General features: G+C 40.8%; 1 protein-coding gene across 9 annotated transcripts in view; it reads left to right on the top strand.

The window, feature by feature from the left end:
* PKHD1 (PKHD1 ciliary IPT domain containing fibrocystin/polyductin) overlaps positions 1-15521 on the top strand; it is a 253587-nt gene that overhangs the window by 144385 nt on the left and 93681 nt on the right. For all 9 annotated transcript variants that reach the window (XR_004749563.1, XM_035322238.1, XM_035322239.1 and 6 more), the window contains 4 exons: positions 935-1112; positions 1615-1810; positions 10077-10142; positions 11645-11764. Coding sequence is in view for 8 of the 9 variants with exons in the window: in XM_035322238.1 (XP_035178129.1) it covers positions 935-1112; positions 1615-1810; positions 10077-10142; positions 11645-11764 (560 nt within the window). In the remaining variant the exon portion in view is untranslated. The remainder of the gene's footprint in view (positions 1-934; positions 1113-1614; positions 1811-10076; positions 10143-11644; positions 11765-15521) is intronic.

Raw genomic sequence — 15521 nt, 5'->3', positions numbered from 1 at the left:
GGGAAACTCACAACAGTACTAGTAAAAAGTTAATCTGGCCAGAAGCTCAAAAATCAAGGTCAGTTTAGCATAATTTGAAAAAAGCGTATGTGCAGGAAAAAGATGAAGTCTGCCCCTGGAGAGGAAGCAGTGTAAATTTTTGGCCATACTCAAGGCAGGTAGTTATATCCATTCCAGCCTCACTGCTTTATTTGCTATTTTTAGCAGAGAAAGGCCCCCAGCTGTCTTAATTTTAAAGGGTTTTTAGCCATTCAGGATATCATTGCTATTGGTGATATTTTCAGGAAGTTTTTCCTCTGACTAGATTGGATAGGAATTAGGAGAAGAAAGTGGTAGTGAAAAAGGGGGTTGAGTTCTCATTTGGGTGCTCAGCAGACACGCTGTACTAAATGTTCACCCACTTTGTGAAGTCCTTCATCAGTCTGCAGCAGCCCCAGCTTTGTAGTGCATGCTGAGCCAGGCACAGTGCAGCATTTTTAATTACACAGGATTTTCTCACCTTCAGCCTTGATAAAACTTCTGACTGCTTAAGTAGGACTAACCAGGAAACTCTATCAAACCAGTGTATGAAGATGAAGATCCTGAAAGCTGGGCCTGAAGATCATGAGTCTGATCGATGGGGAAATATCCTGACAGTACAGGAGTTGGTACCCTGGCTGTTGCCATTGCTCTGCTTTGGCACAAGCCTTACTCCTCTGTGTCTTTTATCTTCAACCCTTTGTCTCTCTTTCTCTCGCTCTCTCTTTATGGCTCTTCAGGCAGAGATCGTTTCTTACTGTGTTTGTAAAGAACTACACAAATGAAGTCACATTCTGAGAGAGAGACAGTTCATCAGCACATACTACTGTAATTCAAATAAAAATAGAACTGTAAAGGATACAAAATGACAGAGTTAAGTAAAAAAGTGTGATTTTTTTTTTTTTTTTTCCTCCAGAAAAGAGGCTCCAGACATCCCCTATAATTTAACCGTGACTGACAGTAGGAATAAGACAACCACAGTCAGTTACGTCCCTGATACTTTATCAAACCCATATGGCTGGATGGTTCTTCTTTTGGATAAAGAGACTTACACACTGACATTTGACAACCCTTTGGTCAGCAAACAGCTCCAGGTAACACAGACATTTTTTATAATTTCTCAATTATATTTGGAAGAGATAGTCATGCTTTCATCTTTCTGGGTGGGCAGAGACGAAAAAGATCTCTAAAGTGCACTCAAAAAATCTCTTTATATGCAGGTTTTAGATATGATGACCTAGTCCTGAAGCTCTGAGAAGTAACTTGGAGTAGGAATAAGATTTTGGACAGAGTAGATGAAAATTCAGTGTGGTGCTAAGAAATCTACAAAATTCATGCTATCTTGAGACATACCAAAGGATGGTTTTCAGAAGACATAGTTCTTCTGTATCTTTTAAGGTGACAAGGGAATTTTATCTGCATTCACTTTCACCTCCTACTTAATTTTCCCCACTCTCTTCCATGTTTCCAATACACATTTTGCAAACGAGTATGTTGCACATGTGGAACATCATTCTCTTTATTCCTGTTATAGTGCGCTCTGTGGAGCTCTAATCACAGAGACAGATGTGTTTATTTTGGTTCCCTCTTCTCTAGTATTCAGTGACATTTAGCAATTTCGCAACTGGAAATTACTTGCTGGTGGAACACAAGGATCTGCCTGCCCATCCTGAGGTTTTAGTGTCCTGTGGAAAAAGGACTGGACATCCACTCCGATCACTGCCTTCCTATGGTCATCACGAGAACTGTGACTGGTACCTTGACAGCAGACTGAGGAAGCTAACTTATTTGGGTAAGTGCAATATGAGGGATATATTGTACATTCTTGTTCAAGAATGGTGACAGAGCTAATGTCTTTTCAATTAAAGCCCCCAGGCATTAAAAAGCCTTAGAAACAAGAAAGTCTTTAAATGGCCTTTCAATAAGCAGGCAGTCCTCCAATAAGACCAATCAAATAGGTAAATGCATGCACATCAGGTCGGTATCTATCTGATCTATCCAATGCCTAATCTATCAAGAACAGGAATCTATCATAAATAGTGGGTGAGATGACATCAGCTGAATTTGAATTGGTGTTTTGGAGAGGAAAAGGCATTAAATTCCACTAATGATCTCTGGTGTCAGCTGGTCCCATATCACATGTATCATTAATAAACCATGTGCAATCTATCTAGGATAAGTTCACTGAAAGCAATAGGATTACTGAACAAGGATTTTCCCTGTGACTATAAACTTTCAAAAGCATCATAAACCTTTACATTTGAGAGTGTTGGCTTTGTACACTGGATCATGAAGTATGGTGGTCCCTTCTTTAAGAAATTCGGGTATTTAATGATATTTATTGGGATTGTCAATACCTTCAAATTTAATTTATTCTTTTAAGATGTGGACAGTTCCCATAATTCCCTTTCTCAAGCAAATTATTTTCTAAGGGTCTAAGTTCTGGACAGTGAAAGGCAAGGTAATGATTGTTGCTGTCACTAATAATAGTAGAATCTGGAATCACAAAGGCACTTCAGTGCCTTAGAGAGGCATAGTTTATCCTTCATGTTTATCATACAGGGAAACTAAAGCATCAAGATACTGATTTTCACAGAAACAGGAAATTTTGTCACTGATCTAATGCATTCATTTTAGTGAATTGCTTTTGATTTACACTGTGGAGATGGCATGCAAATGGCTTTGTCATATAGGATTTGCTTAGAAAAGAGCAACTGGAGCAATCACTGGGAGAGAAAAGAGGAAAACGTGGCTGGAATGAAGGCAGGTAATCCACTAAACAGTCTGACAGCAATAAAAATTGAGGAGAAATGAGGAAGCCTGTCCCTTAACCTCAGTCTGAGGGGTCATACTTGCCATATCTATCTCTGGTCCTGAGGCCAACTGGTATTGCACAGCTTGTGTCCATACAGCTTAACATTTTCTCTCTCAAAACAGGCTGGATGCACCCAGGCTTCAAATTAGGAAAGATCCCTGTCCTTTGCTAACTCCCAAACCATAATGGTTACCATCTGGGAGAGTGCATTGGTCTGGGCCAAAGCTGTGCCAGAAAGTTGGCCAGCAATATTGCCATGAAGATTACCAGAAGCCAGTTCTTAGTCCCACAGCTTGGCCTTGTTTAGTCTACTAGTACTGATACAGCTGTTGAGTAGAGATCAGGTTAGGTATCCACTGGAAAAAATATGACTTTTAAAAAATTACTTCAGTTTTCTCACAGTGCAAATTTGTTCTTGCAAATATAAAAGTCAACCTTTTTTTCAGTTTGCCTATCCTGAGTTGCAGTTTCATAAACAGAGCAGCATGGGAAATCTCAGAAGATACCTGTTTCTTGGCCTCTTTTTACAGCTGAAAATAAAGGAGATGATGGCCTTAGGAAGACTGGGAAAAGGTGATCAGGCCAGCATATATCACTCTCGCATCATAGATACATTCTTGTTCCTCATTTGCCTTCCTTTCATTCTGATTTTTATTATACGAAGAGCTCGTTGTTGTTTCTCATTTTAATATAGAGAGAAACGATCACCCAGAATACACGAGGGAAAATTTATGAAAACACCTAACATGCATAATTCATGCTATGAACATTTTCAGCCAGGACTTTTATAGCAGTGAGATCAATAATTCAGTGTTGAGTACCTAATATCTAACACTGTTGGTAGGGTAAAAGTCTGAAATAAAATGAACAGATTTGTCGCCCTGGTGTGCCGTTTAATTTCTCTCCTAATCTCTGTGCAGGCTGAGAGGGTGAGGATAATTAGCCATCAGAGCAGACTCGTGGCATGTGGTGGACTTTCCATCACTCAAGGTCCTTAGATGATAGTTGGGCTTCTTTTCAGAGAAATATGCTCCAGCTCTGTGAGAAGCTATTAGAATCCTCATGGGGCAGGATTCATGCTCCATAGGAGGTCGGGGACGGCTGCCACAATAGTCCCTTCTGGCCTTAAAACCCTACAAGTCCATGCTCCAACCCAGAGAGGACAACGCTTGAAGGCCTGGCCTTCAGAACGCTTTCCTGCCTAACTCTGCAAGCTGTTTTTATTTTTTAGTTACATTTAACTATATGAAATAATTAGCCCACTAATTAATCCCGTTTACAAGCTTTGTCGGATTCTTCAGCTGTCAGTCATGCCTGAGCCTGGGGCCGGCGTTTAGTCTCAGCTCCCTCCTTCATGTGACTTGGTCTCCATGGCTACAGGCTGCATCTGCTGACACCCCACTCTCTATTTACTGCTTAATTAAGAATTTCACGCTCAGCCCTTATCTGCTGCTAAGAACAAGAACACACTGTTAAGAAACTCCAAATTTAGGCTGCTGCACAAGGAAAGCCTTTCTTGTAGTCCTGCCTGTGTGGAGCCTCTTTAGCTACCCTCTTGGCAACCACGCTGCCACCCTTCAATCAAAAATCATTAAATGGGGCAGAGATAATGAGCATGTAGCATATCAAAAGGAGGATGTTTGCTCGGGCTAAGGAGGAAAAGCTGTAAGGACCCATAAGCAGCCGCCACTTCAAAGGGAGAAGGGGCCGATAAAGAGTCATTTGTTCCTGTTTGACTTATGTAAAAGGTCTGGTATGTTGGAGGCCCGTCTCGCAGACGCGGGTCCCCCCTCTTGGTGCTCGTGTGTCAGCAGCCGGGCAGCTGGGCGCAAACGGCATCAGCCCAAGCATATAATCACCCGACCCCGGGCCCACAATGGGCACTTGTAGGGGGTGGCCGGGGGAGGGCCGGGGGACAATGGGGACACAATTATTGCAGCTGCTCGGGAAGGCCATCATTCTTCCCGCACAACGTCGCCGGCCCTGGCGGGGCGGAGGGGAGAGCTCCGGCGTATTATTCATACGCCGACTTTTGGAAGCACTTTGCCGTGCCGGTGGGGTTTCGACAGCTGCTTGTGTCCCGCTTCGTTCTAATAATTGTACATTCTGTCAGGGGTCACCTTACTTTTGACCCTCTGCCTTTGTGTCCGCTGGAAAGCCTTTTAGGGCAAACGGCGGGGAAGTGGCAGGGGTGCGTTACATCCAAAATTAACGTCGGTAAATACGTATCAGATGCCAGCTCATTCACGGGCAGGCTCCCAAATTCACACAGGGGGAAAAAAGGAGGAGAAGGGGAGGGAAGACCTGATGGTGGAGAAGATATTGTTATTCAAACGAAGCAGGCAGCTGAACGAAGCATCCAGCTCACATCCAGCTCGCATCCAGCTCAGGCGCTGTGCACACTCCCCCCGTCCAAAATTGCCCAGTGACATGCAAGTGTTTCTCTTTGGGGAAGAAAAAAAATGTCTGTCTGACACAAAAGGCAAGAAAACGTACCGTATGGAGGGGATTAAAGGAGTTAAGTTGCCCTGATGCATTGCATGCTCACACTTTTGTAAATGAGACCTTGGCGTGGCACAATGCAAGGGAAGCTGAATGGGGAGAAATAATTGTAACGGAGAGTGTTTCTGCCATGTGGGGCACCTATGAAGAGATCCTTTAACAAAAGTGCTTGCTGCTACCTACATACATCACCCTTGTTAACCAACCCACGAGTCCTTTTGAAAATAACCTTTTCAGACCATGCAAAGGGATTGGCATTCAAGGAGTAAGAGCCCCATTCACCACTGGTGCTGGGTGAAGGGGAAGCGAGGCTGCTGGGGCCATTTTGTGCCAAGGGAACACGGGGGCTTCCATCATTTCTACATCAGCAGCTTTACTCTGACATTGCTCAGTCTTTGTAGCATCTCTCATGTTTGTCCCTAGGGTGCCCCATATCGTAAAAGAGGTGCTCCTCAAATGTGGGCTCCAGAGTGTGGCTTCTTAAACACCGATCTGTTGTGGCTCAACCACGTTTCAGAAGAGTGTCCTTCACATGATGTGACCATGCTGTATCAAAAAACCCCACCCTTATTGTAACAACGGAGGTGGAAAGAAATGTCATACTGGGACATCTGGGATATTTTTCGGAGAAATATCCTGTGTAAATTACAATAATAACATTATGAGCTTTTTAAGTCTGTTACAAATACGAGCATATGGTACCACAGCATGGTACTGCTCCTTGGTTAAGGTCTCTGGGCAATACTGGAATAGGCTGAAAACCAGAGAGATGTTGTTTCCTTTTTGTTCACTTTTCAAATGTTTAAACCATTTTGTTTTGGAATAAAACAAAGTGTTGGCTTGCTTCATCTCCACATCCCTCCTGTTTTTGTTTTTTTTTTTCTAAAATTGAACCGCTTGTCACAAACATTATTGCAAACATGACTGAAAGGATTATCAAACTTTTTATTTACCCCAAATACATTTTTCAGTAGACACAGCTTTTGCGGAGACAGGTCATCCTGCTGACTTTGCTCAGGCTGCTCATGTGTGAGTTGTTAAGAAGGCCTGAGGCCCAGCCTCCCATTACTGCTGTGTCAGAAGCAGGTTTGCAGTTTCTGTAGTTGTTCAAAAAATAATTTGATTACACTTATTGTCTTTCTGAATTCCTAAAGAATGATCTCACATCCATTTTACTCCATGGGCTGTTGTATCTGCTTTGTGTAGGAGAAAAACAGGCTCTTAAGAATGATTGTTTCTAGTATTAAAATAGAGAAAATGAATAGAGAATTTTTCTTCAGCCTTATTGCTCAGGGAAAAAGGGGAATCCAAGGTGTAAGACCTGAAAATTGTGTTAATTTGTTTGAAGGGACTAGTTGTACAGGCATGACTGCTCTTCCATCTTGATAAAATTCACCCCACATCAGTTGTTTCAGCAGGTCAGTTGTAGAAATAAAGAAATGCCTCATAATCCTTTCAGGGATGGTCTTTTGACTGTGTGATATCTGCAGGAGGAATTTCATGCCTTCATCTCCATCACTGCAAATACTGATCTGCTGTAAGCAGGAATCAGTCTCCACTAGCCCAGATATATTTTTACATCACTTCTCCTCACTGCAGTGTCCCCAGGATACTGTATTTCTGGGTTCCTGCTCTAACAGTCCCTGGCAGATAGTGGCAAAATATCCTATCCAGCTTCTCCAGTTTCTAGAGGTGTGTCTCACCGTGTTGTTGATTGTGGTGTCTAAAAGTTTTGATTCGCCTGTGATGTATGTTAGCCCAATTGATGTTAAATAGCATAGGGTTGCTTGTTATTTGTAAGTCAGGCTATTGGAGCCATTTATCCTGGTTTCAGCCCTTCCTAATATCCACAGGCAAAATTCTCTGTCACTGCAAAGCTGATAAAAGACTAGGTTGCTCCTCCTTCATGTTCACTCAAGGAGCCCTAAACCAGAAGAAAGTTACTGGGAGTATAGTTAAGAAGGCCTATATTTATGATTCACAGCCCAAGCATCCAGGAAGAGCTGTAATAAGACAGAAAATTGATGAGCCTTATAAAGGTTTTATACAACTAAACCCTGGAGCCTTATAACTAAATTTTGTGAAGAGTCACCTTAATTCAATGTTTACTAATGATGTCCTTCGTCTGTACTGCCTATATCTCTTCCTGTCCTGTACAGAAACAATGATAACATACTCAACAGCAAAACAAAACAAACAGAAGGACTATGTCACTGTGGTCTTGATTATTCTCCAGGCCTGCATCTTTCATTCTTTGATCAGGTTTTGTGAGTTTTTCTGGGAAAAAGCAACAAAATGCTTCTGATTCACACCCGTTGCACTTTGTACTCAGTTGACATTAATAATTGTGCAAGTGTCAGGGCTGTAGACAATTCAGCCCCACATTCCTTTATAGGGTATCGATGGCTTATAATGGTTTGAATTGTCTCACTGTGTGGTTGGATGACACTTCAAATATGAGAGTCTTTTGTTCTGCATCTGACTCAGAACATGGCTGCACCTCTTCACAGTTCCTTTCTTCACTGTGTAAGGGGACTGAACCCCTTTATGAGATCTATATAGCAAATTGATCAGATTTTATGCCCCCTGAGGATTAAATTAGAAGAACAGCTTTTCTCTGAACAATACTTACATCCTTAATTAGACGATTGCACTGTAGTGCCTGCAAAATTAAGGGGATAAAAATAAAAAATGACAAAACTGATTTATTGAAAAAAGGATAATGTCAGGGCTTGGTTTTCTCACTTTTCCTAACACTACTGTGTCTTGATGTAACACCTTTGACTCTGGATTTGCCCTACTATAATTGACAAGATAAGGAAGGCCACCATAAATAGAAAACAAAAGATCAAAACTGGCTTTCCAAGGTAAGTTATTGTTTGTGAGAAACATCATGATCCCAGACTGCTGGTCTGAAGGTGCTACTTTGTCTCACTGGCTAGTTGGGGTAGCCAAGAGGAGGAGCTCTGCCAGAGAGATTAATTTCACCTGATTCAGGTGAAATATAACAGTATATATAACAGGTGAAATATAGCAGTAGTTGTCTAAGCTTACTCTGCCCTCCTTATAATCGAGAGAGGGAGAGAAAGGTATCTCACTGTAGCATATCTCATCCTCGATGTGTATAGTAAGGTGGCTGCATAGCTCTTTTGAGATACTCCTAGTGATACTGTGAGAGTTCAGGCTGACTAGCTTGTCATCATGTAATGTTCGGTGAGAACCCTTTGCAAAGGTTAATTTTGGAAGAGGTAAGTACCTATAGACGAGTAGTGTCTAAAAGGCAGATGCTTTAGACTATATGGCAAAGACTTTAAATTAGCATCTTCATGTCATTTTTTCCTCTCAGAGGTTCACCTTGTGGCCACTTAAGGACATGATGTTGTTCAGTTTGAGCCCTGTGTGATGATTTGGGGCAGATTGGCTTGAGTGAATATGGATCAGACCACAGCTACCATCGAGAGAGAAGGTGTCACTGAAGAACAAGGCTGAGGCACCTGATTACTAATTAATCAGACATGAGAAAAACCTCATGGAATCAGTTTCTATTTAATTATGGAAGCCTCATTTGGCATAGGAGCATATGCTGCCAACTCAATCGAGTGCTTTCAACTGACATCAAATAGTAATTATCAGAAAGAATCAAGTTTTTTGATTATTCATACTAATTTATTGAACACTTAAAATTAATGAACCTCAGTTATTTTAAATTTGCTCAGTTGCACTGGGAGAAAATGAGGGAGGTAGGGAAGGGAGGTTCTCACAATTTGAATGCACAGAGACTTGTTTAAAGATAAAATAAGTAAATTACAATATGGCATGAAATCCCATCGGTGGGTTGATAGACGTGTAGGAAAGTTCCTGGTGTGTTCTGGAACCGAGGGAGGTTCTGACAATGGCTTTATTTATACAATTCTTCTACCCCCCCCCAGAAATCTTCCAATGGTATTTTAGGGTCACCATAAGGGGTTGGGCAGTGGACAGGAGATTTATGTGTTTGGCAGAGTGTTTCTATTTTAACTTACGATTGTTCCAGTCTGGTGACTGAAAGGAAATGCCTTTATATGCCACTGGAGCTGAAGAAGAGGTAGCCTTTTAGCTGGGTCTGAAGCAGTTTTCTTCTGCTCCTCTTAGTTTGATTTGCATTATCCTGGCCCTTCTCCTGCTGACAATAAACTGGCAGAAAGGTTACAACTGTGATAATTGCTTCTGACCTCTTTTCACAGCACAGAACACAGGGTCCCTGTCTTCAGACTATAAAGTCTGACTAATTAAAGCATCTCTTTTAGATACCAGATTTGGGGGAAAAAAAAATCAGAACCAAACTGCAAAATAAAAGCAGTAATTCGCTGTTTGAGCCAGTTAATACATTATGCATTCAATGGTGTAATATTGCTTGTGTTAGTGGAACTGCTGTGGATTTATAGTGGGATAAATGAGATTCATGTTCCAGCTTAGAATTTCTGATTGTTGAATGTTTTCTTTTAGCTGTTTCTAATGAGTTGTCTTGAGACCCTCAGTATCTGTAAACTAAAATGTATTTGTTTAATCCCTTCTCAAAGTATAAAAAAGACAAAAATGAGCAGAAGAAAAAGACATAGTTCTTAAAAAATCTGGCTGTTAGAAACGTAAAATGTTTTCAGAAAATCATGTTTAGCAATTCATTTACTATATATTTTTGGTTGGTTTGGTTCAGTTATTTTGTAAGGCCTTGCTGTAATTCTCTTTAATTCTCTGTTTTCAGTCACAGGAGCTGACTTAATTCAGGTCACGCTGAAAGAGAAGGAAAGAGTTCCTTTACCTACATCAGGTGCGTGACAGTCTGTTGGAAGGTTTGGTCTGGGAGCCACGCTATTTCCTTTTTACTACTTTTTCAGAAATATATTGCTGTATTTCACTTCAATATTTTGTACATCTATCAACCCAACAGGGGCTCTTGGCATTCAGTTAAGCATTTCATTGAGCCATATCTACCATTGCTTGTGATGAATGTGTGATTCCACATTATAAAAGACTATAAACTTTTGTTAAGAAATATCATAGGAGATCAGAAAGGTCACGGGGAATGTAAAACTAGAGTGTATTTTAGTGCTCCACAGTGATCTTAGTGTAATAGTTTGACATTACTGCACAGTTACACATTGAGTCAGACAGCATAATACACCAGAGATGAGGAAAGCCTCCAAAATTTGCTCTTAGTTTCACAGCTGCCTTGCTGTTTATTAATAGCAATAACAATTTATGCAGCAATAAAGCTTAATTTTTTTTTTTTTTTTTTTTTTTATAGAGCATTTCCCCCTGAACAGATAAAGAAACAAAGACTCAGCCTTGGAGAGCTCAACCTGGGGTTAATTTCTGTTTCCCTATGCTGGCAACAGGGAGTTTTTTTACTCCACATTGTTATTGAGTGGTGTCTAGTCCACCACATGTAGGCATGAGCTTGCCCCTATGTTTACAATATCTAAAGAAGCCTTGCACAGTAAAGAAAAATGCCAGAATTTCCTTTACAGTTGTAGGACAGAGGTAGGTGCTTGCAGAGGCCTCCAGAGGGAGGCCCTGTCTGCGTTAGTGTAGGGCATGCCAAACTTAGTGTGTAGGACTTCCCCGAAGGCTTCCCCTCCTCTGCTGATGGCACAGCACAGGTAGGCAATTAATTTATAAAGACAGTTTTTTCAAAGGGCTAAAAACCTTGTGAGAGTTGATTAGTCTTCTTTTTTTTTTTTTCTTTTTTCTTTTCCCCCTTTCATACTTTGGCACGCTCTGGGAATTCAATCTGTTTTCTAGAGCACTGGTGGAGAAAAAAGCATGAGAAGAGTTGGTGCTTTCTGGTAGAGTTATTTATCACTTTGATTACCTGGTTTTGTCACCAAGCACAGGTGACTGGCTTGTATTTTCTGTTGTTCATTTTAACTTTGTGTTTGAAGTGCTCAGAGCTTTGGATGGTGTAAATAAAAATATTGAAGTAGTTTTGAAGCATATGCACAAAGCGTAATATAAGCAAACTGTAATGAGAAACCTCAAGGTTTGCTTTGTTTTGTTGGATCCCAAAGAATTTGAATCTGTTTTTCAGTTATCTTCCTGCCCTTTAGCTCCAAAACCATGGTTGTGGGAGAGATTTTTTATTTATTTTTATTTTTATTTTTTCTATTGGGAATCTTCTTTTAAGGATGGAAGATAACAAAAAGCAGTTACTGTCTCTTCATCAGTGACAAAGGGAGGATGTTAATATCACAGATGCTTAACTATCAAAGAAATGATTATTCTTCCAGCTACTGAAAATGATAATTATGTCTTTCTGTGTCCTGTTTTTAGTTCCTTCTGATGCTATCTTGAAATGGTCGCACCCAGAGACATGGAAGGATGTAGAAAAAGGCTGGGGTGGATTCAACTGCAGCATCCCAGGCCCAGGGGAAGATGTCATCATCTTACCTAGTAAGGAAGAGGGGTTTATTTTCTCTAGGGCTGCTGGGTTCTGTCTACATTTGGATAGGTATTTGTGTTGAAACGTATGCTTCTCGGCACTGGGGTCCATTCTGCTGTGTGTGGGACACCACACTTGTTTCTGGTCATATTGGGTTGGACTCTTGTCCACAGTAAAGAAGAGTGATTTTTGGAACAGAATAATAATCATTCTTTTCTGTTTACGCATATATGCAAACATACACACGCTCACTCATCCTGATACTCAAGCTTAATTATATGCAGGGACTTTATTTCAGGAGCAGAATCACAGTACAAAGATCTTATTTCTTGACATACCTTTGCATTTTGTGCAGGGAGCATATTTCACATTTCTACAGTTTTCCTTTCCTATTGCAATTCCCAGTATCAGTGATAATCTCCAGGTGGGTTTGCTGTGGATGCCTTAGCCTATATCTGTATTTTAACCTCAGAATTAAGTTATATTTAAATACTGACTCAGTTTACAGTTTTATTGCATGAACACCCATTTGTATTCTAGCAAAAATATTGGGCAACTTGCTGCAAAATCTGGAGGAGAAAACTAGTGATAACCATTTTACCTAATGGCTGAGCCCCTCTGATCAGGAGGTTGGACTAGATGGTCTCCTCAGGTCCCCTTCAGACTGTTATGTTCCTGTGTATGCTGTGTGGTATGCACTTGACATATTCTAACCTGGTGTCCCCTCATTTGAGTGAAACCGTAAAAGTCTGTGTGCCTACCACAGCTCTGCTTCTGGAATTGGGGCTAGCACTGCTCCACATCTCTTACTCTTCCACGTGTTTTTTGCATGTGAAGTCTTTGTGGAAAGAAGTTTGTTGCTTTGTGTTGGCATTTTGGTGTGGAGCCCCAGTCGTAGTTTGGACTTCTGTGTCACGTGTCATTAAAAATATGTCATTGGTGTACTGAAAACTAGGCTCATAGTCTTTAGTCTTATATGTCTGGGAGCTAAGTGGTGGGAGGACAGGAAGGGAAGAGGAGGGGTTTCAGTGAAGTGTACTCAGTCTGGGGTTTCTCTTCTCACTTAGTGGGAGAGTTTATAAGTCTGTTGATCTTTCTCTATATATTTATTCAGACCTCCTCTGACCAGCTAAACTTTGCTTTCTACCTATTTCTTTAGAAGTGGAAGTTCTTTCTGGAGATCTTCCAGATGCACACTGGAACAGGCTCCCCAGGGAAGTTGTCACTGCACCGAGCCTGTCTGAATTTAAGAAGAGATTGGACTGTGCACTTAGTCACATGGTCTGAACTTTTGGGTAGACCTGTGTCAAGAGTTGGACTTGATGATCCTTAAGGGTCCCTTCCAACTCAGGATATTCTATGATTCTATGATGATTCTATGTGAGGATGGTTGATGTAATTAATGGTCTCAAGTTGTGCCAGAGGATATTAGGATATTGGATATTAGGAAAAAAATTCTTCACAGGGGGGTCAAGCATTTGAACTGACTGCCCAGGGAAGTGGTGGAGTCCCCATCCCTGGAGGTGTTTCAGAGGTGTGTGGATGCAGCACTAAGGAACATGATTTAGTGATAGGACTCGATAAGTCAAGCTGGTGGTTGGATGTGATCATCTTTAAAGTCTTTTCCAAAGTAGATTATTCTAAAATTCTGTTACTGTTGACCTGGATTTTTTCTTCCTTATTATGCTTCCAAAATGTGTCCTTGGCATTAAATCTCTACAAAAATAAATAGGAAAAAAACTTATGCATGTAGTAAGAAGTAATTCAAATTCAGAAAAGGATGTTATGTCATGCAAGTAGGATTCTGATGCTATCACCCTGCCCCCTCACTCAGCCTCTTTTATGGAGTTCATTTATTTTGGGTTGAAAGTTGGATAAAAGATTTTTGTCTGAAACACCCCCGTTCTTTCAATTTCTTTTTGTTTTAACTGAATTTCAATTTACTGAAATACTTTGTGAACTTATTTTAATTTCAGAAAATGTTTTCAATTTGAAATCTAATTTTATTTCGAAATATACTTATGATGTGACTTTTTTTTTTAAATCTAAAAAGACAACCAGGCAACCCTAAAACTTCTTAAGATTGAATGTATAATTTCAGATTAAATTAAGAATTATGTTCAACCTTCAATGAGTATTTAGTCTAATATTCATTTTTCTGACAAATGTTAAGAAACAAACAACATCCCCTCTCCCCCCCAACACATGTTCATTCTGGATCATCTTGATGTTATGTTTGTCTTTACTTTTGGGTAGGAACTTACTTTTACATGAAGAATGATTTCCTTCTCCCAGTTACTTTCCTATTTCCTGTCAAAGAGCATAGAGTGTTTTTTTGAGTTTTTTTTTTTTTTTTTTAGTGTCAGAGGCCAGAGAAGCCACAGAGATGACCATGCAGGGGTGTGAGCTGCTGTAAGTTCTATGCCCTGTGTGCACCTACAGTAACAGTAGGAGGTTGTGTTTAAGCATCTCAACTTGTTCCTGGTCATTGCAGTTAGCAGAGCTAGAAGAGTTACTGAGCTGATCAGTGTGGATATCTATGTGAACTGAGTTGCTCTTTAAGATTCGATGACAATATTATGCAGAAGTCCAGGGCTCTACATATTGCTTGTATGAAGATATTTAGTGTTCGAAGCACTCAGAATTGTCCTGCCTGGCCTCCAGGTGAACACCTAGATGGATACAGGTATTCCCTAAGTCATATTTGCCAGTCCTGTGGTGTAGAGGCCTCAAATATCTAAGGGCATTTCAGATTTGTACTAAATACCTAAATGAATTTACTGTGGTTAGAGCTCATCAGATGACTCAGGTCAGGCACCATAAGCTGTGTCCTGAACCTCAGTCAGGAGTACCTGGAGAGAAGAACCTAACTTGCTGTTAATGTGTGTCCACTGAACCATGAAGGTCCCTTGATGCAGGGATGTATCTATGTCCCTTGACTGTACACACAACACTAACATCCATGTAAATGCCTTGCCAACAGGGATCTGTACCAGCACAGGGGATTGACCCCCAATCTCCAAAGTCCAAGTGCAGCACCCAAAACAGTGGACTTGCTTTTCTCTTCCAACAACATAGTACTCCATCCATTCCACTGGTATTTCATGTTGAACCTGAATCATGCAATTAAGAGAGAGTGTCCTTTCTCCCTGGTTCCTACTCCACTCTCACTTCCATTCTGTCTAACCCCTTATGCAGACATTAAATAGCAGTGCATTTCCTCTGTGCTTTGCTCTCTTGCTGATCCTTTTGCCATGGTTGGATTTTGCACTCCATTGTGTATTTTGTTATTCGCAGCTCTCAGAGAGCAAGGCAAGAAGACAACACAAGATCATGTTTCAACTTCTTGTGTATCACATTATACCCAGGTCAAAAATCACCCCTGCTTAGATCCCATGATTGTTAAAAGACCAAAGCATTTCAGCCTTCACAAACGTAATTGTGTGTCAGAGAGTGATATGATGAGGCACAAGAGTGTCAATGGCAGTGGCGGCCTCTGTACTGGCAATGAATGAATTATATTGAGTGTGCTTACGTGGTCACAGGAGGCAAATCACAATCTACATGGAAACAAAAAGTAATAAATAAAGCTCAGCTAAGGATTTGGAGGTTTGTTGTTTTGATTAGGTTAGGGGAGTGGAAACTGGATGCTGAGGTTGTGGTGGTTCTTTGCTGCACTGCAAATTCACCTATGAACAAAACTCGTCTGTGTTTCCTGCAGAGGTGAGTGTAATCCTCTTCCTATAATATCTCATTTCAAGCTGCCAC

The sequence above is a fragment of the Oxyura jamaicensis genome, chromosome 3 (genome assembly GCF_011077185.1).
Source record: "Oxyura jamaicensis isolate SHBP4307 breed ruddy duck chromosome 3, BPBGC_Ojam_1.0, whole genome shotgun sequence".
Taxonomy (NCBI): Eukaryota; Metazoa; Chordata; class Aves; order Anseriformes; family Anatidae; genus Oxyura; species Oxyura jamaicensis.
Note: the sequence above shows the minus strand (reverse complement) of the source record. Positions and strands in the feature narration are given on the sequence as shown.